This window comes from Erpetoichthys calabaricus, chromosome 1, assembly GCF_900747795.2.
Source record: "Erpetoichthys calabaricus chromosome 1, fErpCal1.3, whole genome shotgun sequence".
Classification (NCBI taxonomy): domain Eukaryota; kingdom Metazoa; phylum Chordata; class Cladistia; order Polypteriformes; family Polypteridae; genus Erpetoichthys; species Erpetoichthys calabaricus.
The window spans coordinates 88,594,650-88,618,393 of record NC_041394.2 but is presented as its reverse complement, the minus strand read 5'-3'; the positions used below and the strand labels follow the sequence as shown (position 1 = coordinate 88,618,393).

Sequence of the window (23,744 nt, the reverse complement as noted above, 5' to 3'; positions counted from 1 at the left end):
AAATTATACTGAAAGACTGTGTATACTTCTAGTTAGCGTTTAAATAACCAGACAATCGGGGGTTGGGGGGGGGGGTGTTGAGGCTGAATGAGAATTGTGATGATGGAAATCTTAAGACCAAGATTAAATAAAAGCGATCTCTATGTAACAATAATTTTAGTTTTGACAGTTTAATTGGAATAGAGCAGCTTTGTTATTTTACGCAAAAACACAGAAATTGGAAAGTAACAGCTGGCTTAATTCAGCTGGCAGTCCAATTAAGATTTTTGGGATAAAAAAATATATTCCTCGAAGGAACTACTAGTTTGTCATTTGCATCTCCTCGCTAATTGGTAGCTGGTTAAGAAAGCAAGTTAAAATGCTATATACCATAACGCAGCTGTTTAAGACTGAAGAAGTGAATAAGGGATGGTACTAAAATGAAGTGCAAAAGATGATGTGCATATAGTACCAGTAACATACCATACAGCATGTACAAAAAATTGCAGTGTGCCATTTTTACATCCTTTTCTTCATAAATACTCTTGACCCAATAGTGATTTTTTTTTCCTCTACATCTCCATGCATAGTAAAGTTTAATAAAGGCTCTAGATATTTAACTTGGGGATCATCCTCAAAGTTGGATTATGTGCTTCAATTTAGTTGCCTAGATATTATAAAAATTTGGATTTTAGCACAACCAGGCTGTTACTTGCATGACATTCCAGAGGAAATAAAGAAAAAAAAAAAAAAAGGACACCGGGTTCCCTGTGGATAATCAACAAATACGCAGAAAATAAGGAAGTAAAAGCAAAGATGTCAATACGGACTGTTCGTAAAGCTAAAGAAACATCCACATAAACCACCACTTCCCAGCATATTTCTCGCCAATGCCAGAATCCATCACAAACAAAATGGATGAAATTTTTCTACAGATCTGAGAAAAAACTTGACTGTTACATTTTGCTTTTCACATATATGTGACTAAATTTGCTTTTACCAGACGCAGCCTTTGAGCTAGCAGGGTGTACCGCAAACTTTTGAGATAGAAGCAAAAACTTTGGCAAAAGTGAATTTGGGGGACTTTGCATTTATGTACATAATAGCTGGTGTACCGACACAAAGATCATAGGCAATCACTTCTCTCCTGATTTGAAGTATCTGACAATCTTATACAGGCCCTTACTTACCATTTGTCATAGTTACAGCTGTTTACATTCCACCGGATACTAATGCTGACTTAGCTCAAGGTTACTTGCTCAATACCATTCATTTGCAACAAAACGCTTATTCTGAAGTCGTTCATATTATAGCTGGTGATTTCAACCATACAGACTTGAAAGTAGTAGTCCAAATATTTCAACTCATCAGTTGTGCAAACAGTGGGGGGGAAAAAACACTGGACAAAGCTTACTCAATTCTTGATATTTATAGGACAAAACAGTTGCCTCATTTAGGCCAGTCTGATCATTTATCTATGCTTTTGACTCCAGCATACACACCCCCGAGAAGGAAAGCCCAAATCACCACAAAGAGAAGAGCATCTTTGCTGCTTCAGGATTGCTTTGAAAGGCATAACTGGGATATTTTCGAGTATCAGTACTTGGAAGTGTATACATCAACTGTAATTTGCTGCATTTAACTGTTTTCACAATGTCACCGTCGGCAAATATATTTGTGTGTACTCCTACCAGAAACGGTGGATAACGATGGAGGTCAGATCTCTCCTCAAGCACTGCAACATAACCTTCAGGTCTGGCAACAAAGCCTTTTACAGCACGGCCAGCCAACCTAAAGAGGGCCATCAGAGAGGCTGAAACAGCCTGCAGAAAAGAATATTGAGGACTACTTTGCCAGCAGTAACCCACGTCAACTTTGGCAAGGTATCCAAGCATATCGCCAACCACAAAACCAGTAACCAAATGGCTGTTGATGCAGACATTTCGATGGCAGAGGAACTGAATCATTTGTTTGCTTGTTTCAAGGTGGAAACTGCTGAGAAAGTTGCATCTAGGCCTCGGCAGTCTTACCTCGCCCACACCAGCCCTCTACACCAGACCTTCATAGTACAAGAACATGATGTGAGGTGGGTGCTCAAAGTGGTCAATTCAAGATAGGCTGGCTGTCCTTTTGGAATGACAAGACGGATATTTAAAAATGTGCAGATTGACACTCTGGGGTCTTCATGAAGATCTTCAGTCTCTTCATATCTCATTCCATCCTGCCTGAACTCTACAATAATCATTCCGTTGCCAAAAAAAAAACACCTGCCATCAGCAGTCTCGGTGACTTTGAACAATTGGTTCTACGACATGTCACTGCCACACTCCCAGTCACTGTGGATCCACACTAGTATGCTTATAGAGCAAACGGGTCCACAGAAGATGCCATCTCCAGTCTTGTATACTGTACTTTCCCATCTTGAGCAGCAGGGGAGCTATGTGAAGATGCTCTTCGTAGACTTTATCTCTGCGTTTTAACAGTTATTCCAGATAGACTGGTGGCAAAACTTGCTGGCTTAGGACTTTCACAAAATCTGTCTGCCTGCCACTAGATCAAAGATTTTATGACTAACCGTCCTCCGATTGTTAGATTAGGCCCCTACTTTTCCTCCACACTCACACTCGACACCAGCATCCCACAAGGCTGTGTGTTGAGCCCTCTTCTCTGTGTTCTATAACTATGACTGTGTACCCTCATTCTACCAACACCATCATTAAATTATGGCTGTAATTGGACTCATTTCATTCATGAGACTGCAGTAGGATAGTCAGTGCCCTCCAGAATTATAAGAGCTGTTACTAGTTTGATGCATTCTTCTGAGATGAAGGTTAACTTCATTTTTAGGGTCTAGGATATTTGTTGCAGCCTGAGCTGATGTGTTCTCTGCCAGAAAGTCACCTGTACAGAAAGTTCTGTGTTCAGCGAGGTGCCCTACTTATTTGACCCAGCTATTCCACCTGGTGTTTCCTGCCTCGGGGGTTCCTGGCAGGCTTCTTGAAGAAGGCAGACTTCACAACCACATCACTAGTGATGCAGCCTAAAGTATTTATAGTGCTGCCGGGTCTCCCACCAAACTGATGACCTGACACAACCAGGTTGAATGTACACTGTTAGGCATAACCCCTTTTAAAACTTCCTGGTGTGCTTTCAGACAGTATGATACATTGTATGTAACCATTGCTAAAATGTCATTTAGATTCAGCTGATTGTTGTGAAGGGACTAAAGTGCCTGCCTGTGGAAAAGCTGCAGCTCTCCATAAAGATAACATCTGCCAAAAAGCACTGATCTTCTTCAGTACCTGTAATTGTAATTATGTAAATTATTTGTAATGATTCTTAAACTATAATATGTTTAGAGATTGAAAACATACATCATTACATCTCTAGCTACATCTATAGCTTCATCTACTGCATATCTTAAAACAATTACAAAGCAAAAGCAAACTAATCTGCTAAATCTGGAAATTAAACAGAAAAAAAGAGGGAGACCCGCTTTTATGGGCTCGTTGCTTCTGAGGAGAAGCCTGCTCTTCTGCCTAGGTTTGTAGATGCTGAGTTTATAATAGAAGAGTAAAATGAGGACCTTGTGTGCCTCATCACCAGAAGACAAAACATTTATTAAATTCAGAAACGTTGTTAATTTTTAAAATGGTACTATGGTATGCTGGCAAAACCTCCAAAAAAGTTGTCCAGATTCATAAAAGTTAATGTCCAAGGAAATGTAAAGTGACGGTAAATCAATTTCTACTTCAGATGTTAAACTGTGTAATTCATAGGATTATATGGTCACAGCATCTGTCAGCACATAACTAGTATGGGGAAAAAGTAATTATCAAGCCGATAATGAGAATAGAAATAGTAGTAATAGAATAGTATTTACATGATTAAAGAATAGGTCAATTTTTCTCATTGAGTAACTATGCCATAGTTACTGTTGGTTGATTAGTCCGTTTTATAGCTGATGGAGGTAACATTTTTTTGTTACTATGTGAATATAAACTCGTTATCAGAAGAAAATTGACAAATTGTGTACTTTTTTTTTTTTTTTTTTTTTTGTTCTGTCATTGTTCATCATGTCGAACCCTTCCTATCAATATAGATGCATTCACTTAGTGATTTTAAAATATATAAAAGCATGAAGCACTTTTTATTTATTTATCATTGAGGACAGTTAAGTACAGATGAGTGGAATTTTTTTTTTTTTTTTTTTTTTTTTTTTTTGGGATTCGTTTTGTGATGCTAGATAACTGTAAATATTAAAAGGCTTATAAATTGCCTTTTTTTTCCACCCATAACTAGATCCGAAACATTCTGAAGCAGGGGATTGAGACACCAGAGGATCAGAATGACCTAAGAAAAATGCAGCTTCGTGAGCTTGCCCGTCTCAATGGCACATTACGAGAGGATGACAACAGGTAAATGGCAGTTACAGGGATTCCCACATTTACCCACCATTCACCCCCCATCACCCCCTCCACCCCATAAACCTCAATTTGAAGTAAACGTGTAAGTATAGTTGGACGTTTGTTGCAAGTGCTGCAAGCATTACTTAGAGTAACAGTACTCAGTCGTGAATTCTTTGGTTTTTATAATACAACAAAAACTTTTTTTTTTTTTTTTTTTTCAGTGAAATATATTTGTATAGCTCTATTTTGTAAAGGATTGACTGGATATACTCATGAATATATTTTGTTGCTTAAAGAGTAATGTAAAGTGCAATTCTTCATTTAAATAGAATTCTAAGACCCTGGCAAAGCTCTGAGCCCCGCAGCATCACAAACACTACAGTCTGTACAAAATGTGGAGGAGCAGGTCACATCTCTTCAGACTGCAAGTTTACCAGGTAAGTTTATTTTAACGACAAGGTACTCCTTGCATGTTTACTACAGTGTAATTTCTTTTGCATTTAATTCGGATTTAAGAAAAATGTGTTGTCTGGTCTAAACTATTAGACAGTTTCTTGCAAGATCAATATTTGTATAAAGATTGTAAACCTGTTTCCCACTGCTTCACATTATGAACTGCTTACACTTTTGTGTAAAAGGTCGAGTAGGTTTTTATTTATGCAGGGTGTGTATTTAGCTGTCTTTTTTATGTAACTTTTTGAGCAGCTCATTTTCAACCAGACCTGGTGATCCGCAGTCTGCCCAAGATAAAGCAAGAATGGATAAAGAATATCTTTCTCTAATGGCTGAACTTGGAGAGGCTCCAGTTCCATCCTCTACTGGAGGTCCCACTAATTCACATCCTCTGCCTAGTGGACCTAGAGGATCTGGACCTGGCAACAATCAATCACCAGCGGTAAGAGCAGCAAACAGGTTTAGGAAATAGCTACTTTCAGTATGTAATGGCTAATATACTAAAGCAGAAAGCTCAAGTATACATTAGCAAGACTTAGATAAAAAAAAAGTGGGGAAAAATTCAAATGAAAGATTTTTTTGAAAGAAGAATCTATAGAAGTGGGTATTAGAATATTTTAGGCTGTCTTAAAGATTTAGCAAGTAATAAGTGTTAAAATGCAACAGAACAAATACATACGTATGCATTTTGTGTGATTATGACCTGTTTTTAGCAGACTAATTAATAAAACGGCTTTTATGTAGCATTTATAGCCCCCACAAAATATTGAAACAGCAAGACCAATTTGTTTTTGCTGTGTACCAAAGACATTTGTGTGCGAGTTCAAAAGATGAATATGAGAACAGAGATCAGAGTTTCAGTCAGTTTTACAGAGTTTGTTCCTTTAGCCGTTCCCTTCAGTAGGTGAAATGTATGTTCAATTGGGTTAAGATGTGGTGATTAACTTAGCTAGTCCAAAACCTTCCATTTTCCTTTCCCCCACCCCCTCCAGTAAAATCCATTGTTGGTGGCAGTGTGTTTTGGGTCATTGTCTTGCTGCATAATAAAGTTCCTCCCTATTAGTTAGGGAGAAATGCATCCAAAATTGGCATACAGTACATTTCTGTTCATTCAACTACTACCATCATGAGTTACATCATCAGTAAAAATGATTAAGCCTGTTCCAGAAGCAGCCATGCAAGCCCAAGCCATGACACAACCTCCACCATGCTTCACAGATGACCTTGTATGTTTAGGATCACATGCAGATCCCTTCTTTCTCCATACTTGGCGTCCATCACTTTGATAGAGGCTAATCTGTGCCTTGTCGGTCCATAAAACTTTGTTCCAGAAGTGTTGTGGTGTATTCTATACTTTTTTTTTTTTTTTTGCAATTTTCAGTCTGGCTTTCGTGTTTTTACTGCTGTTGAGTGGTTTACATCTGGCAGTATGTCCTCTATATTGTTGTCTTCTTCGAACAGTGGACTGTGATATTTTAACCCCTGCTTTTTGGAAGTTGTGAATGATGTTATGGACTGTTTTGGGGTTTTTCTTTACTGATCTCACCAATTGTTGTTTTCCTTGGGCAACCGGTTTGATGCCTGTTGCTCCATACACCAGTGGATCCTTCCTTGTGAGGACATTCCAAATTGTGGTACTGGCTGTGCCCAGTGTTTTTGAAATGCCTCTGATGGATTTTCTCCCATTTCTCATCTTCAGAATGGCATGCCTTTCTCTCATAGGCAGCTCTCTGGTCTTCATGTTGGTCTACCCTTTTTAACTAAAAATGCAATCTTCACAGGATAAGCCAAAACTTAAACTGAGAGTAGATATACAGGGCTACTTGATGGTTGAACAATAAATCTTATGACATACTTGGTAACAAACACCTGTCGTTTGTTATGTTCCAATACTTTTGCTCATTTAAAAAAACTAGATGGTTTGATACAAAATGTGCTATGTTCTATTTTGTTCAATATATCTAGATGTAGATATCAAGAAATAAAAGCAAAATCTCTGATCTTAGTCCTCTTTTGATCTCACAAATGTAAATGTCTTCAGTGCACAGCAAAAACAAATTGGCCTTGATGTTCCAGTACTTTTTTGGGAGGGGACTGTATGCCAAGTTAAGTGCAACGTTTGCAATAACTAAGGCTAATTTTGTTATTTCTTTCCTTTTGTATTTCTGTGGTTTCCAGTGTTTGTATTTAGGTTAATTTATAATTTACAATGTACATCTCTATTCAGCATAATTCAGTTCTGTTACATTGGATCCATCAGGTTTTTTTTCCTTTGTTGTTAATTCCAAAGAATGAAGGTATACAAACTCTGGAAAATCACCATTTAAATTCTGCACATCTGTTCCTCTCCTAGAATCGCCCTCCTTGGATAAGCTCAGGACCATCAGACAGCAGACCTTTCCCAGGAATGCATGGTGGTCCTGGTGGACATCACAGTTACCCACCCCCAATGCCTAACATGGGAGGCCCGCCCATGCCCCCTAACCCAAATGGACCACCACCACCATGGATGCAACCACCTCCTCCTCCGATGAACCAGGCTCCAGGTCCACATGGGCACCCGCATATGAGTGAGTCTCTTCCCAATCCGCAAGTTATCATCTGTGCTGGTGGATAAATAGATAGAAGAGAAAATTGTGTATAATGTATGTTGGGTAACTTCCTGTTCTTAAGCAGGTGTATAAATATGCAAATTTGTTTAACAAAAGACCTTCATAGCTTAGGTTAAGTAAGAAAAATGTAGTAGTTTTTTCAATTGGCAGTGTTATGAAGTGTTTTTTTACTATAATTTTTGTAATATGTAATATTACACCTCACTAATGTTCTTTAGCTTCATTCAAGATCATGTTGTAAAACCCCAAATCAGAGAAAGTTGGGACGGTATGGAAAATGCAAATTAAAAAAAAAAATTTAACTTTTATTTCATTGAAGACAGTATGAACCCAAGATATTTCATATTTTGTCTGGTCAGCTTCATTTTTTTAAAATACATTCCTGCACTTCAGGCCTGCAACACATTCCAAAAAAGGTTGGGATGGGGGCAAATTAGAGCCAGTAATGAGGTAAAATAATGATGTGATTTAAAACAAGTGATGTCACAGGTGATTGTAATCGGGATCAGTGTCCATGAAAGGCTGGGTCTTTAAGGAGCAAATATGGGCAGAGACCCTCCAGTTTGTCAACAAACGCGTTAGAAAATTGATATGTTTTAAAAACAATGTTCCTCAAAGAAAGATTGGAAGGGATTTGCATATTTCTCCCTCTACAGTGCATAATATCATTTAAACAATTCAAGGAAACTGGAAGAATGTTTTGTGTAAAGGGCAAGGGTGCAAGCCTAAGCTGAACACCCATGATCTCTGATCCCTCAGAAGACTGCACTGCATCAAAAACAGTCACTCATCAATAGCTGATATAACCACATGGGCAAGGGATTAATTTGACAAACCTTTCACAAATGCCACTTAAAACTTTACTGTGCAAAAAAGAAGCCATATATTGACGCCACTTCTGGACATGGTTGACCACTTTGTGCTCGGAGGCATCTGGGATGGGCCATCACACTCTGGAAACGTGTGTTGTGGTCAGACAAATGATTATTCTAGATGGAAGAAATGATTTGTGCTCCGGACCATCCATAATGTTATCAGTAACCAGTCCAAAAGCCAGGTCTGTTATGGTATGGGGTTGTGTCAGTGCCTTTGGCAAAGATAATTTGCAGTTCTGAGATGGCAGCATTAATGCATAAAAGTACATTGAAATTTTAGAGCAACATATCCTTACTGTTAAGATGACATCTTTTCCAAGGACATTCATGCATTTTTCAACAAGACAGATAATGCAAAATCAAATTCTGCACATATTACAAAGGCATGGCAGTCCTGACCTATCTCCAATAGAGAATATATGTAGAATTTTGAAATTAAAAATGCATAGTATATGTCTTATACTGTTGAACACCTTAAGAAATATTTACCAGAACAGTGGGACAAAATAACACCTGATTTGCTTCATCGCTTGATATCCTTGGTGCCAAAACTTTGTTGTGAGAAGAAATGGTACAAAGTGGTAAATGTTTTTTTGGAATGTGTTGCAGGCCGGAAATGCAGGAATGGATATATATTAACAGTATGAAGTTGACCAGACAAAACATGAAATATCTTGGGATCGTACTATCTGCAATTTTTAAATAAAAGTCAAATTTTAAGGATCACTTAAGAATTGCATTTTCTGTATCGCCCCAACTTCTGATTTTTGAGACTGAAGAAATACAATGTTAAATATTTCCTTTTTTCCATTGTGTAACTTTTTTTTTTTTTTTTAACATCTAAACTAGGTATGCTTCCACCACCCATGGGAATGATGCCTCCTCCGCCACCTCCACCAAGTAGTCAGCCACCTCCACCTCCATCTGCACCTCTTCCTCCATGGCAGCAACAGCAAGCGCCACCTCCACCTCCAACCAGCAGCATGACGACCACTACTCAGATGCCCTGGCAACAAAGTAAAAACAAAGTTTTTTTTCATATTCTGAATGTGATGTCTTTTCATCTTATTTGAGGTATTTGTTTATTAAATCCATTCTACACACAGTCTGATAATCGCTTAGTATGAAAGTCAATTGCTCCTAAATCCAGGTTATATGCAAACTTTTAAATAACCAACAAAAAGTACTGTATCTGGTTTACAGCCAGTGGTTATTTGTGCCTTCTATAATGCGCCATATTTCTTGGCAGTCATGATAGTGCCACTGCCCTTTTGTTTTCCGTCTGGAGTACAAACCCCAGTCTTGCCTTTCTTGTAGTGCGTGAAAAGCAATGTCTATCCCACTTTTTAATCTTGGAGGAACAACTATGAAACAGCTATTTGTGGTGGTGTATATATCTTGCTTCATTCCACAGAACAGAAAAATAAAGACTTGAAAATTTTCGGCATTTTCAGAGCTATTTTAGTCAAAGCAAAGCTGCCACTGGACACGCTCGACAATGACTTAAGGCATAATGTTCACTAGCTTGCAAAATACTAGTTATTTTGGCATTGTGCTTTAATATTTACCAGTACTTTTTAAATGCATTCAGTTTTGGTTGGAATTAATGACTTGTGAAGTGGCTAAGTTGCAAAACCCTAGTTCATTGCCATTTCTTTAATCTGGACACAATATACGGCTATTTAAAATGTGCCACAATTTAGGATGGGTTAAAATTTTGACATTTGGCAAACATTTCTTATAGGGAATATAGTCCTCAGACTCAGTTTTCTTTTTCTTTTGCTGTCCTGCTCATTTTAGACTGTGCATGTTTGCATGTGCTTCCTTTTCTTGTCTTCACTGAAAACGCAGGACAAAGTATTTTTTTATTCTTTTTATTTTTATATATTATATATTCTATTTTTATTTATTTCAAAGATGTTGGAATTGCTGGAGTTTAAAATATTAGCCTGAAATGACTATGCACTTTTTTCCTGCTCTGGGCACAGTAAATGTCGATCAACTTTTTATGACCAAGACATTTTTAATACTAAAAGTAATAGCAGTTTTATGATTGTAGTATGTTACAACATTTTTTTTTTTCTTATAAATTTAGACACAGTCACAACCTCCTCTCCAGGATCTGGCAGTCTCCCCCCTTGGCAGCAGCAACAACAGCAACAGACTGCATCAACAGCTAGTAGCACAGCCCAGCCACCACCTCCAATGGGAAATCCGTCTCTGGTGCCTCCCCCACCGGGTGTGCAACCACCATTACCTCCTGGTGCTCCTCCACCACCTCCTCCTCCTCCACCAGGATCAGCAGGAATGATGTATGCACCTCCACCACCGCCTCCACCAATGGATCCTTCCAACTTTGTCACAATGATGGGCATGAGTGTACCAGGGATGCCACCATTTGGTATGCCCCCTGCTCCACCCCCACCTCCACCTCAAAGTTAGAATATTTAATAAAATATACTTTTTAAAACTAGTGCTTCTCATGTACAGTTGTAAGATCCAGTTGTGACTGTGTAATCACTTTCTTTTTCATTATCATATTGTTTCCAAAATCTGGGTTTTTACAAAGGGCATTTTGTTCAGTTAATGAAAGTGTAAAGAATAGCACTGTAATTGAACGTTTAGGTTATAATTAAGGACTCAAATTCAGCAGTTTGGGAGTAAAACATTTAACCAGCTTAACAGTGAATACTGTATACCCCCTGCTCAATTCCACAAATGTGTAATTAGTAATAGTATTCTAGTCTAACATGTTAAAATGGTTCTGTTTTTGTTGAATGGGAACAAGAGACTTTACTGAATGTTCCTTCTCCCAGTCATTTTGTTTTGTTTTTTTTCTCCATAAACCAAGTGTTACCTTATGAATACATAGAAACACAATCATAATGGACTTTTTCTGCTTGTTTGAAAATGATTTGGAGTGTACATTGCTTTGTGGGGTGGCTCAAAACACAGTATTCGTAGTGTGTTCCTGGCATTTCTCAAAAAAGCATATCTCTCAAGCTGAGAGCCAGATTTCTTTTTAAAATTTTGTTCAGATGTGAAGTTTTATGATTGGAGATAAACTTTGATTACATTTGTACAACAGAATACTAAATTGGTACTGAGAAGTGTTATCAACATATTCAAAAATGCTTGTGGTCTGATTTACAGACTTCAGAATTCACGGCTTCAATGAATGTCGTCTTTGAAGTCATTTGTGTGTGTAAGTAAAAATACTATAAAAAGTTGAATCTACAGACATCAGTTCCATCATTTGGGCTGTATGAATTTCGGTTGCGTTTGTGCCTTTGGGCAAACTTTACATATGTATTTATAGTGCATTACATATTTGTGGACTTTTTTAGCAATTGTATATACTGTCCTTGAATTATTCAGTGATTATACTCGTCCTCTGCCGTGGCACAAGTGCCTGAAGAATTCAGAGAATTATGAACATCTTTTGGTTGAGGAAATCTATCGATTTTCGTCTGCATTGTTGTAGTCTAAATGTTAGTTCAGCTAACTTTATATTCTGCAGTTTCTAGAACAATACTGTCATTTAATCGTCCTAAAGCCTGGTTTATGTTGACAGATCTTACTTACTTTGTACAGCTCATGACATCATTCCGGTCATAGCATCGGGTATAGTTACTTACTGGAAATTGCTTTTTGCTTTGAATTATGGTTAAAGATGTGTTGGCTTTTTTATTTGATAACTGCCTGTTCTTTGTTAGTTTTTCCTTTGTCATGATTGTTTTATCATTGTGTCCATGAAAAAATAAAGGGGCAAAAAGTTGGCAATGGAATATTCCCATCTTACAGCCTTTACTAATTATCATTTGCAAGTCATGTATTTAGCAGGCCTTGATGAAAACCTCTTTGGAAGTGTCTTTAGGATGGGTACCTGTAAGTTTATCATATGGTAGATATCCAGCTTCTTTAAAACAGAATGCAAATACAACTGTGTAAAATGGACAGACACTGCCTTATTGTCTAATCTCAAGTTAGTCCAGTGTACAAAAATAGAACAGCATGCACAGTGAATTTGGAAATGTCTAATTATTAGATGAGTGATATCACACTTCCACCAACCTTTAGTAGGAGTCCTTTTTCTTTTTTTTTTTTTTTTTTTTTGGATCATGCTAAATGTAATCTTTGCCTTTTTTGTGATTTAACTTGTATTGCCTTTGTCAGTTGGTTACTACTAAATTAAATCGTACATTCGTTATTGCTAGAGTGATTGCAGCTGCAGATCATGTAAAATGTGCCTTATGTTTGCTTCTGTGTACTGACTCCTTTCAGTCTGAATTGATGATGATACATTTTATTTATATAGCGCCTTTCAAGTCCCTTATAAACACCTTACCTCCCACCCAAATGCAACAAAGCAAAATGGAGTTTGAGGACACTGGGAGCAATTACAAAATTGACGCAAATTGTTCTTCACCCTCCATCTTGGAATTTGGCTTACTAGATGTCCACCTTGCTAAGGTTTTTAATGTTAAAGGAATACTTTTTTTAATGTTATGTTTTCATACGGAATGGAATAGAGTATGATGCCACGGTGATGGTTACAAAATGGCAAATGATGTGAAGAATGTACTCTATTTTTTTTATTTTTTGCTGCAAAATGATTATGGTTGCCTTGGGGTTTGAGGAATCTGTGTGCATCATAAAACAGATGTGATAACTTAGTCTTGTAGTAAAGTAACTAGAAAAATCTGAAATGCTGCAATTTTCACATTAGTTAACTTGAATGTTGCATATCTTACATTTTCTAAATTTTCTTTTCCACCATGGTTTTCTCCAACCCACTATCAGATTTTGTGGCCAGCATTTGTTCCTACAGCATGTACACCACATTTTTAAGGCTCGGGGCCTGGAACTTAATTGAAAGTTTGATTTTTCAAAATTGTTTTAAAGAAATAATCCTGGCTCCAGCCTGACCACCATTGTCCCATGATACCTTGTCCACCATGAGTCACGTGCACACTAATGCTGGAGTCCACTTGTCTCCAATGACCAGCAGCTTGTGACCGAGGGCTGCTGTTGAAACCGTGTTTATGGGAGACAGTTACTCAGAGTCGTTATGGTAGCTTTTAGTTCTAGCACTAGCAAAGCATACAGAGGTGCTGATTTTTGCTAAACTCTGAATGTGCCTCTTGTAGCAAGGAGTGTTTAGAAACTTTCAAAGCTGCCATTCACCAATCTTAAGGGTGTAAGATGGATAGAACAGATACAGGTGCTCCCTTACCAGACCCAAGTCTGTTTAAAAGCAAGGTCACATTAGATGTAAATGAAACATTAGTCATCAGTATGTGCTGAAACTAAATTACTGGTTACACATGTGGTGCAAGTCCATTGCATTTTTTTGTATATAAAGCAGAAGCCTGGAGTTAAAACAACACCATTACTTGAAACACCTTATGTACAGTGGGTCATGAGTGATAAACATTTCCGCTTAATTATGTGATGTTTTCATGTTGTTGACTTGTTACCTGTTACTTCAGGCAATTGAAAAAGCCTCTTATTAAAAATAAAACCATTGTTTGATGCATCGATGGTGAGAAATATACTCAATAACATACTTTTCACACATGTAAATTATAATCAAAGAATCGCTTGTGCTTTGGAAAACCTACTGAATGCTTACAATTCAAAAAAGGCAGAGGCATCAAACAAAAGCAGAGCTGCACTCCAGCAGGGGTCTGAGAGAAGAGTGAAGGCCTCCTCAACAGGTCTGTGCAGCCCACCTAATCTCAAGTCACAGGCTTATAGTATGGGGAAAAGGATTTACAAAGAGTCACAAGTATCCACAAAGAGAAAGTGGAAAAAGGTAAAAGAAAAAAAAATCCTGGCATCCATAAACAAGGTTAACAATTTTAAGATTGTCAGAATCAAAAAATGTATAAAAGGAATAAAGTGCAAAAAAGCAAACTAATGCAATACTAAAACAATGGGTCCTTTGAATGATTTTAGAAAGGGTGGGGGGACAGGAATTTCAAACACAAATGTAAAAAATTTTGAAAACCAGGAGATGAACACTGATGAACAAGTCCCTTTACTGAGCTGCTCTCATAAATAGTACTAGGGGGATTCTCCCCATTCCCCAGCTGCAACCGCCCCCCCCCCCCCCCACACATAGCACAAGAAATATAATTTATTGAACTAGGCACAACAAAGCCAACCTTGTACATGAACAAAAACAAATTAATCAAAATATCAGTAAAGAAGACTTACAACAGAAAAAAAATCATAAAAGGTTTAATAAAGACAAAACCTGCTTAAACCAAAAAAAAAGTTTCATATACACATGTCCCTTTAGGGCAGGGCTATTCGATTACAGTTTCAGTTGGGCCAAACATCTTCAGCAGATAATGACAAATTTTAAATCAAAACAAATGAATGCATTTAAAACAATGTTTATTCGTTTTTTTCCTTTACATTTGGTCACATCTGACACAGCCACATCAAAAATATGTTAAAAACCACAAGAAAGCTATAACTGAACAGAATCAGAGTCCGTAGCAATACTTTTTTTTTTTTTCCACTTTTGAAATGAAAAAATAAACCTGTTGCTCATATCTGGCCCAGGCACATCTCAAGTGTATAAAATCAAAAAAGTGCACAACATTTGCAATACCATTTGTTGCTCTTTTGAAATATGAGATCCTCTCCCAATTTAAAGGGGTGGTCATGACCGGCAAGGGATTTTTTTTTCCTTGAACGTGGACTGTTTCATTCACACGGTTTTAATCACTACTGTGACAGGTTAAATTTGAGGCCCACAATAAAGCCACTCCTGTTGAAATTGTTTTCCTGTCCTCCAGAGTAAATGTTTAAGAACAAAGCACCATGTTTGAGTCTATAGAACGTTTCTTTAGAGAGTTCTTGGATATCAAGTAATAAATTGTTAATTATGATTTATTACTATTATTTTTTTTTTTACTAAATCTTATTTTCCATGTTTCTTTGTTGATGAGCTCATATTAAAAAATTTATTGGTAACAGAACATATTGTGCACACACCAAAACAACTGAAGTAACAACTAACAAAGTGGCATTTTTGATACCATTTTAGCAAAGTTTACTGTCTGCTGTCAATCACAGAGCACTCCAGTGAAGCGCCTCTAAATACACCTTCAATCTTAAAATGCACACTTCATCACATTACTGTGCGTGACGAAACAGCGGGCAGACAACCACTCATACATATCTACTGACGGACAGGCTGGCATTGTGCATGGAGTATGCGTTAAAAGAGAAATGGCATACAAAGATGCACAAACACAAAGAGATCAGTGACAATCACACCTTAGAGTGCCACGCCAAATCAGAAGGAACACAGGGCACAGATATCTAGGGGACCTGTATGATGTGCAGATGAATTTCAAATGTTTTACATGCCAAGTATTCTGGCACAAGTGTGACCAGCCTCTTATTGAAATTCACCATTTGGAATATACGGCTATCCCATTAGAAGCGGCGTGTACTTAGAAATATTTTCCTACATGTGTCTCCTAGTCTGACATTATTTTCGCTGCGACTCCCTCGCACCCAGCACAGGATATAAACCAGCCTTAAAGGGGCTTAGGGATCTGCAAGGAGGAGCCCGTACCAACACGTATGTTAACGGCACATCCACTTAACAAAAAAAAAATTGGCGTTTTGCATCTTTTTACAATTTAATTAGTTTAAAGTTTCAATTCATTCACAACTGGCGAACTAAGTAGAAATGATCATCACAAAGCCTATTTTTGGTTGCACTTGAGACCATTTTAGTTGCAGCCTGGAGCCCTGGCAGGACCACCGGATGGGCCGCCATTTGAATAGGTCTGCTTTAGGGGCTCCATAGATTTCTGGTAGACCTGTTCTGCTTCTGCGGCTGTAACCATTTTGTCATGTAGCCCACTGAAAAGTTGACATGGAATTCATAGACCTGTATTTTAAGCTGGGTCTTCCTCAAAAAGGCATCAAGATGCTTAATGTCTTCCACTGGAACATTTCTTGACCTCAAAAGATCTATAAAATCTTTCTGCATCGTTCATGTAGTAGGAATCTGTATCACAACTCCTGCCTTGTAGAAATGACATGATATAACCATAAATAATACATTTTTGTTCTTTCTTTCCTTAGCATGCATATGCAAAAATATCTGAGCTTGGAATATTTTCTTCTCTGAAGACTCTCATGCACACGCTAAACTTTCTTGTGAGCACAAGAAATTAGATTGATTTTTTTTTTTTTTTTTGCTCATATCTCTTTAGGGGCTTCATATGAAACCCTAGCTGAACCATCACAGAATTGATACAATACAAATCTCATACAATTACTGAACTGGCAGAATGTCCACTAAACAGGAGAAGACTATCGGTAGCTTGACTAAAAGTCCCAGAATCTACAAAATGTTGAACAACTAAGCCTGTTGACATGTTGGTATTTTTATTTTAAAGTGTTTGTTTGTTTGTTTTGTTATTTTGACCTTCACAGCTGAAAATATGTGCTATGGTAAAAATAATTTGGTGCCAGAATAATGTTTTTAAATATTTTTCTCTCCTCTCGTTAAAAACATATACTTGATGCCTTTATCTATGATGATTTACAAAGTTTGAGATACAATTGGTTGCATTTGTTTTCCCAGCTAGGGCACTCACACAGGTGGCTGAGGTAACCTGCTCAGGGTCACAAAGTGTCAGTACCAGGATTTGAATCCACAACCTCAGAGTCTGAACTCTAAAACCTTAACCATGATGCCTGCCAGATAACTATGTGATTTTTAAAATTCAAACATGAAATACTGCCTCTGCTTAAAGGATCGCTTGCTGTTCTTGTGCTGTGATGTGTATTATGATAATAATACTTTATTCTCAGACAAGTTTTGCATTACAGCAGCTCCATCTGTAGTACTGTCCAAATAATTCAAAACAAAAATACATACATTTAACATGACACCATCACAAAACACAATATGTGTGTTATAGATACATATACTGCTCAAAAAACTAAGGGGATACTTTATTATCACAGTCTAACACCAAGTCAGTTAAGCTTCAGCGATATCCATCATATCTTTCACTTAAGCCAAAAGAGAAACCAAAATTTGCTTCTAAAGCTCGAAGTCCAAGGTTCTTTCACTAAAGTCAAATGAAGAAACACTCTCAGGTCTAGCAGTAAGACAAAATCTTTTATTCTGCTAGAATCCAGGCACTTCCAGGCAAGTGGCACAAGTGCATTAAGAAGGGTGGAGACGACATTGAGAAATGACATGAGCAGTTTTGTTAAGGTCCATTCAATTTTCTAACTTTAGCTTGACTAAAAGCAGCAAAAAGAGGACGTAGTCACCAGTCATTTCCTCAAATGTATCAGGAATTACTTAAATATCCATTCACTCTTTTGGAGATAATAATGAACAACATGACTCTTCCTTCAGTGTTGCTGCATCAGATGAGAAATAGCAGGAATTAGGACATTACCCTGGCTCTGGTACTTTATGACAATGGAAAAGCAGCATAATTCCGATGTGTTCATGCGGTGCTGATGTTTTCTTATAAATCTGAAAGGGGTTAGTGCTTCTGCGGTGGGTTGGCACCCTGCCCGGGATTGGTTCCTGCCTTGTGCCCTGTGTTGGCTGGGATTGGCTCCAGCAGACCCCCGTGACCCTGTGTTCGGATTCAGCGGGTTGGAAAATGGATGGGTTAGTGCTTATCTGACCGCAGCATGTTGTTATCTAGTAAAGCAATATGAGTGTGGAGCAGTGTGACGATGCGGATTCACTCCATGCTCCCACCTGCCTTCTGGGAGCTCTTGAACCCGACACCGTCGGTAATGTCACCGATGAGCTGGACAGTGAGGCACAAACAATGAGGCAAGGGAATGGTGCAAAAAGTGCAAATTGCTTTTATTAAAACCAACAAAAACAAAGTGTCCAAATTAAATAGTGTTGTGTTGCAAAGTCATTAAATAAATAATCCATAAAACAGGTGAAAAGTGGAGGTTAAAAACACAATGGAAAAACAATCCTTTAAAAATCCGAGGTTAAAATAACAGCTAGAAGCAGTCTTTTAAAACACGAAGCACGGTGCCTCCTTTCTACTGGTGACTCCCCTGCTTCTCCCGTCCGGGCCCCGCTACAGGAGAGTCGCCCTACCAGCATATGCAGCTCCATCAATACTGGTCTGGTAGCCCTCCCATTCCTGGCTACGTCAGGCTCCAGCCGGACCGAGACTTGGGTTCCTTCCCCCTGCGGCCAGGGCACTCATGCTGGGGCTCAACAAGCCCAAAGCCTCCACGACTCCCGCTATCGTCAATGGCCAGTTGACTCCACTGCCAGTCACTCCAGCTACTGCCAATTACTCAGCTGGAGAGACCACTTTAATTTGCCCCCTCCGACAGTTGGCCACACTCCTCTGGGACTCTCCTACTAGCTGCCTGCCTTTGCTCATGCAAGCCTGCTGTCACTCGCACCGCCTCCACACTTCTCCAGCCTTCTTCTCCCTTAATGTTCCGTTCTCTCTCCTCTCTTTTCTCCTTCCTTTTTCTTCCTCCTAGCCGCCTCACGCTTCTATTTATTTCAGGGATGTGGATCAGATGTGGCAATTAGCAGCTCCCGGCACCAATTACGGATGCGGACGACTCCTCACCTGTGCACCTAAGTGAGGACCGTCCGCCTCACACATCACCCAGGAGCCGCTCCGGCCACACATACCACGCCCCATCTCTAAGCTGCGAGTGCGGCAACTATTTATTTAAAATGTGGCCTTTTTGACGTGAGCTGTGGACCCGCTACACCACAAGCAGACGTAATGCAGACAATACAGAGTGCAGGGACTGGCAGACACATCGAAACAGTAACAGCGTAGTAGGTGTGATCTTTAAGAACTGCCCTGTAACACTGAATGCTGATTTTATAATCGGGGCGGACTTGATCATAACATTCAACATGAAATTCGGCCTCTGCTTAAGGGATCACTTGCTGTTCTTGTGTTGTGCTGTCACACACAACATTGTGAATGCTTAGAAACACAGGCAGAGTTTAAGGACCTGGCCCACCCTAAACGATGCACTGTGTCACAAAAATAAATCTCCAATAAAGGGAACTTTTATTATTATTATTTTTTATAAGGGCACCCCTAAGGTAACTATGTTACTTATCAATAAATATGATAATTAAACCCATCCTACCCTCTTGTATGTCGCCTACCCTTAAAACAATCTGACAAATGTCCTGTACAACTTCAATTATGGATTAGTTTACTGTTTAAAATTTAGCTGGAGAGACATCACTTCAAATTGCATATTTTCTATTTGGTATGTCAGTTAGCCACTCCTGTAGGCTGTAGTCAGTCCAAGATACTGAATGGCTGCAGAGTCTCTCGCACATGTGTCTGCAGCTAATGCCTGAATGAGCTGTCTATACAAACACCAGTGCGGTGGTCTGAGCAAACCCCTAGGAAATGTCATACACGCCACCATGACAAGATATTTAAAACTAACAAAAATCTCTCTTTGATTATGTAAATAAAAAATTAGAAATGTTCCAACTTGCCACCAATCCATCCATTTTGTAAACCTGCTTATCCAGAGAAGGGTTTGCTGGGAAGCTGAAGCCTAATGGAGCAAGTATCAGGTACAAGGCAGGAACAAACCCTGGACAGAGCAGCAGTCTATCATACAAACACACACACATCAAGGCCAATTTAGTATCGCCAATCCACCACAACTACAAAACAGTTAACCAAGTCCCAGAACACCCAAATGTTACACCATGCATACAATTCCTACACTGATTAACAATAAAAAAAAGTACTTATTTTGATACAAGTATAATAGGCAAATAAAAACAATAACTTTTTTTCTGTCATTTCAATATCATTAACAGTACTTTTTTGTAATTCCGAAATATTATTACGAGTGAGATTTTGGTTATATTGTAACTTTATATACTGCTCAAAAAAATTAAAGGAACACTTTTTAATCAGAGTATAGCATCAAGTCAATACAATTTCTGGGGGTATTGATCTGGTCAGTTAAGTAGCAGAGGGGGTTGTTAATCAGTTTCAACTGCTTTGGTGTTAATGAAATTAACAACAGGTGCACTAGAGGAGCAACAATGAGAAAACCCCAAAACAGGAATGGTTTAACAGGTGGAGGCCACTGACATTTTTCCCTCATCTTTTCTGACATTCTTCTCTAATTTTGCATTTGGCTACGGTCAGTGTCACTACTGGTAGCATGAGGCGATACCTGGACCATACAGAGGTTGCACAGGTAGTCCAACTTCTCCAGGATGGGACATCAATATGTGCCATTGCCAGAAGGTTTGCTGTGTCTCCCAGCAGAGTCCCAAGAGCATAGAGGAGATTCCAGGAGACAGACAGTTGCTCTAGGAGAGCTGGACAGGGCCGTAGAAGGTCCTTAACCCATCAGCAGGTCTGGTGTCTGCTTCTTTGGGCAAGGAGGAATAGGATGAGCACTGCCAGAGCCCTAAAAAATGACCTCCAGCAGGGAGGCCACTGGTGTGAATGTCTCTGACCAAACAATCAGAAACAGACTTCATGAGGATGGCCTGAGGGCCCGATGTCCTCTGGTGGGCCCTGTGCTCACTGTCTGGCATCATGGAGCTCGATTAGCATTTGACATAGAATACCAGAACTGGCAGGTCCACCACTGGCTCCCTGTGCTTTTCACAGATGAGAGCAGGTTCACCCTGAGCGCATGTGAGAGACGTAAAAGGATCTGGAGAAGCCATGGAGAATGCCATGCTGCCTGTAACATCCTTCAGCTTGACCGGTTTGGTGGTGGATCAGTGATGGTCTGAGGAGGCATATCCATGGAGGGACGCACAGACCTCTGCAGGCTAGACAATGGCACCTTGACTGTCATAGTATCGGGATAAAATCCTTGGACCCATTGTCAGACCCAGGCCACTGGTGTGAATGTCTCTGACCAAACAATCAGAAACAGGCCTCTGGTGGGCCCTGTGCTCACTGCCCGGCACCGTGGAGCTCGATTGGCATTTGCCATTGAATATCAGAATTGGCAGGTCCACCACTGGCATCCTGTGTTTTTCACAGATGAGAGCAAGTTCACCCTGAGCACATGTGACAGACGTGAAAGGGTCTGGAGAAGCCGTGAAGAATGTTATGCTGCCTGTAACATCGTTGGTGGGTCAGTGATGGTCTGGGGAGGCATATCCATGGAGGGACGCACAGACCTCTGCAGGCTAGACAACGGCACCTTGACTGCCATTAGGTATCAGGATGAAATCCTTGGACCCATTGTCAGACCCTATGCTAATGCAGTGGGTTCTCCTGGTGCATGACAATGCCCGGCCTCATGTGGTGAGAGTATGCAGGCAGTTCCTGGAGGATGAATGAATTGATACCACTGACTGGCCCCCATGCTCGCCTGACCTAAACACCTCTGGGACATTATGTTTCGGTCAATCCGATGCTGTCAGGTAGCACCATCCGTTGTCTCATTGGGATGTTGTCAGGCATGCATACAAGCACATGGGGGTCATACAAACTATTGAGTACAATTTTGAGTTCCTGCAATGAAATTTCAACAAAATGGACTAGCCTGCCACATCATTTTTTCACTTTGATTTTCAGGGTGTCTTTGAATTAAGCCCTCTGTAGGTTAATAATTTTCATTTCCATCAAATGATGTGGCATCCTTTCGTTCCTAAGACATTACCCAGTCCATATCAGTATAGATATCCAGTAGGATTTTTTTTCCCATTGAGATCTGATGTGTTTTCAAAGTGTTCCTTTAATTTTTTTGAGACTTAGGCCTTCATACCCTGAGGATGTGAGTTCAAATCCTGCTACTGACATGGTGTGACCGTGAGCAATTTGATTCACTTGCCTGTGCTCCAATTAGAAAAACAAAAGAAATGTAACCAAGTGCATGTGCCAGGTTTTCTAAGTGGCTTTTGATAAAGGCATGAGTCAAGTAATAACAGCCACAAAACCTAAATTTCCAACCTAAATGTCAAATTCCATCCATGCTCATAATAAAAAAAAATATCCCAGAACATAATATCAAAGTAGGATTTGTTATCTGCAAAATTTAAGAATTGGATCAGGGAGGTCTTTACAAGGATATGCTTACTCTTATTTCTATACAGTATTCACAATTATAAATAAATAACATTAAGAATTATGTCAAAACATACACAGATAGAAATACATTTAGTAATATAATGAATAGAAACAACTACTGCCAATATTAAGTTAAAGCATACAAAATAAAGGGCAAATGCATATGAAATACATAAATAAAAGAGTAAGCAAGACCACTTTGTAATAGTGCAAGAGACCTACTGACTGAATTATATGCTTTCAGAATGATGCAGTAATGTCACAATTAAATAATTGTGAAATCCATCCATCCATCCATTTTCCAACCCGCTGAATCCGAACACAGGGTCACGGGGGTCTGCTGGAGCCAATCCCAGCCAACACAGAGCACAATGCCAACCCACCGCAGGACACACACACTAGGGCCAATTTAGAATCGCCAATCCACCTAACCAGCATGTCTTTGGACTGTGGGAGGAAACCCACGCAAACACGGGGAGAACAGCAAACTCCACGCAGGGAGGACCCGGGAAGCGAACCCAGGTCCCCAAGTCTCCCAACTGCGAGGCAGCAGCGCTACCCACTGCGCCACCCTAATTGTGAAATCCGAGGCTTCATTTTACTCGAACACGTGCAGAGCTGTATGGTAGATTTCTAATGGATAAAAATGAAACCTTCTTTGCTTGTTGTTCAAAAATTCAAACACTAAATTCAGCTAGAATAGGAGAGGATGTATATTTTAATTAAACAGTACTTTTAAAGCAACAATAGTACACAAACAAACACCGCTTTTTAATTAACATGATACTGTCGCTAAGTTACTGTAAATAAAAGAATGATGCCGTGTTCATTTTAAACAAGGTTTCAGACAATTCATTTTGGCTGCAAAGTTGAAACGGAGATTGTATAATGGGTCGCTACAAAACAGAAGTGTCCTCTAGTCCCTTCTGTCCCTGTCTGTCAAGGAAAAGCAGATTTAAATACCGTAACCTTTTCGCTGCGGCTGTCGCCCCTAATATTAGCTCGCACAGACAAACGCAGATGGCAAACTCCGCTCGACAGCCTGACGAGATTTCAATCACGGCTCACTTAGCCCCGCCCTACACTTGATAGGCTAGCTTCTAATGGAGAACGCTCCATGCTGTGATCTTATTTGGGAAAAGATCACGTCAATCACTATCATGTCACCGCCCTTTGATAGCATATATGTCAAGGCCACACCTTCTTTGTTTGCTTGGACTCTTATCAGCATTTCCGACGCACTAATAAAACAAGTTTGTGGTTTGCAAATATAAACTGCACTAAAGCAAACAACCACGTCTTCTGCAAATTTTAGTTCCGAGAAATTGG

At 39.3% G+C, this 23,744-nt stretch overlaps 1 protein-coding gene across 1 annotated transcript in view; it reads left to right on the top strand.

Annotated features, from left to right (window-relative positions):
- The window catches only part of sf1 (splicing factor 1), a 31,369-nt gene extending 19,253 nt beyond the window's left edge, over nt 1-12,116 (top strand). Inside the window, exons 7-12 of the mRNA XM_028803144.2 lie at nt 4,282-4,397; nt 4,718-4,825; nt 5,094-5,283; nt 7,195-7,411; nt 9,178-9,345; nt 10,424-12,116. Coding sequence (XP_028658977.1) covers nt 4,282-4,397; nt 4,718-4,825; nt 5,094-5,283; nt 7,195-7,411; nt 9,178-9,345; nt 10,424-10,770 — 1,146 coding nt within the window. The 3' untranslated portion in view covers nt 10,771-12,116. The remainder of the gene's footprint in view (nt 1-4,281; nt 4,398-4,717; nt 4,826-5,093; nt 5,284-7,194; nt 7,412-9,177; nt 9,346-10,423) is intronic.
- The last annotated feature ends 11,628 nt before the right edge of the window (nt 12,117-23,744 follow it).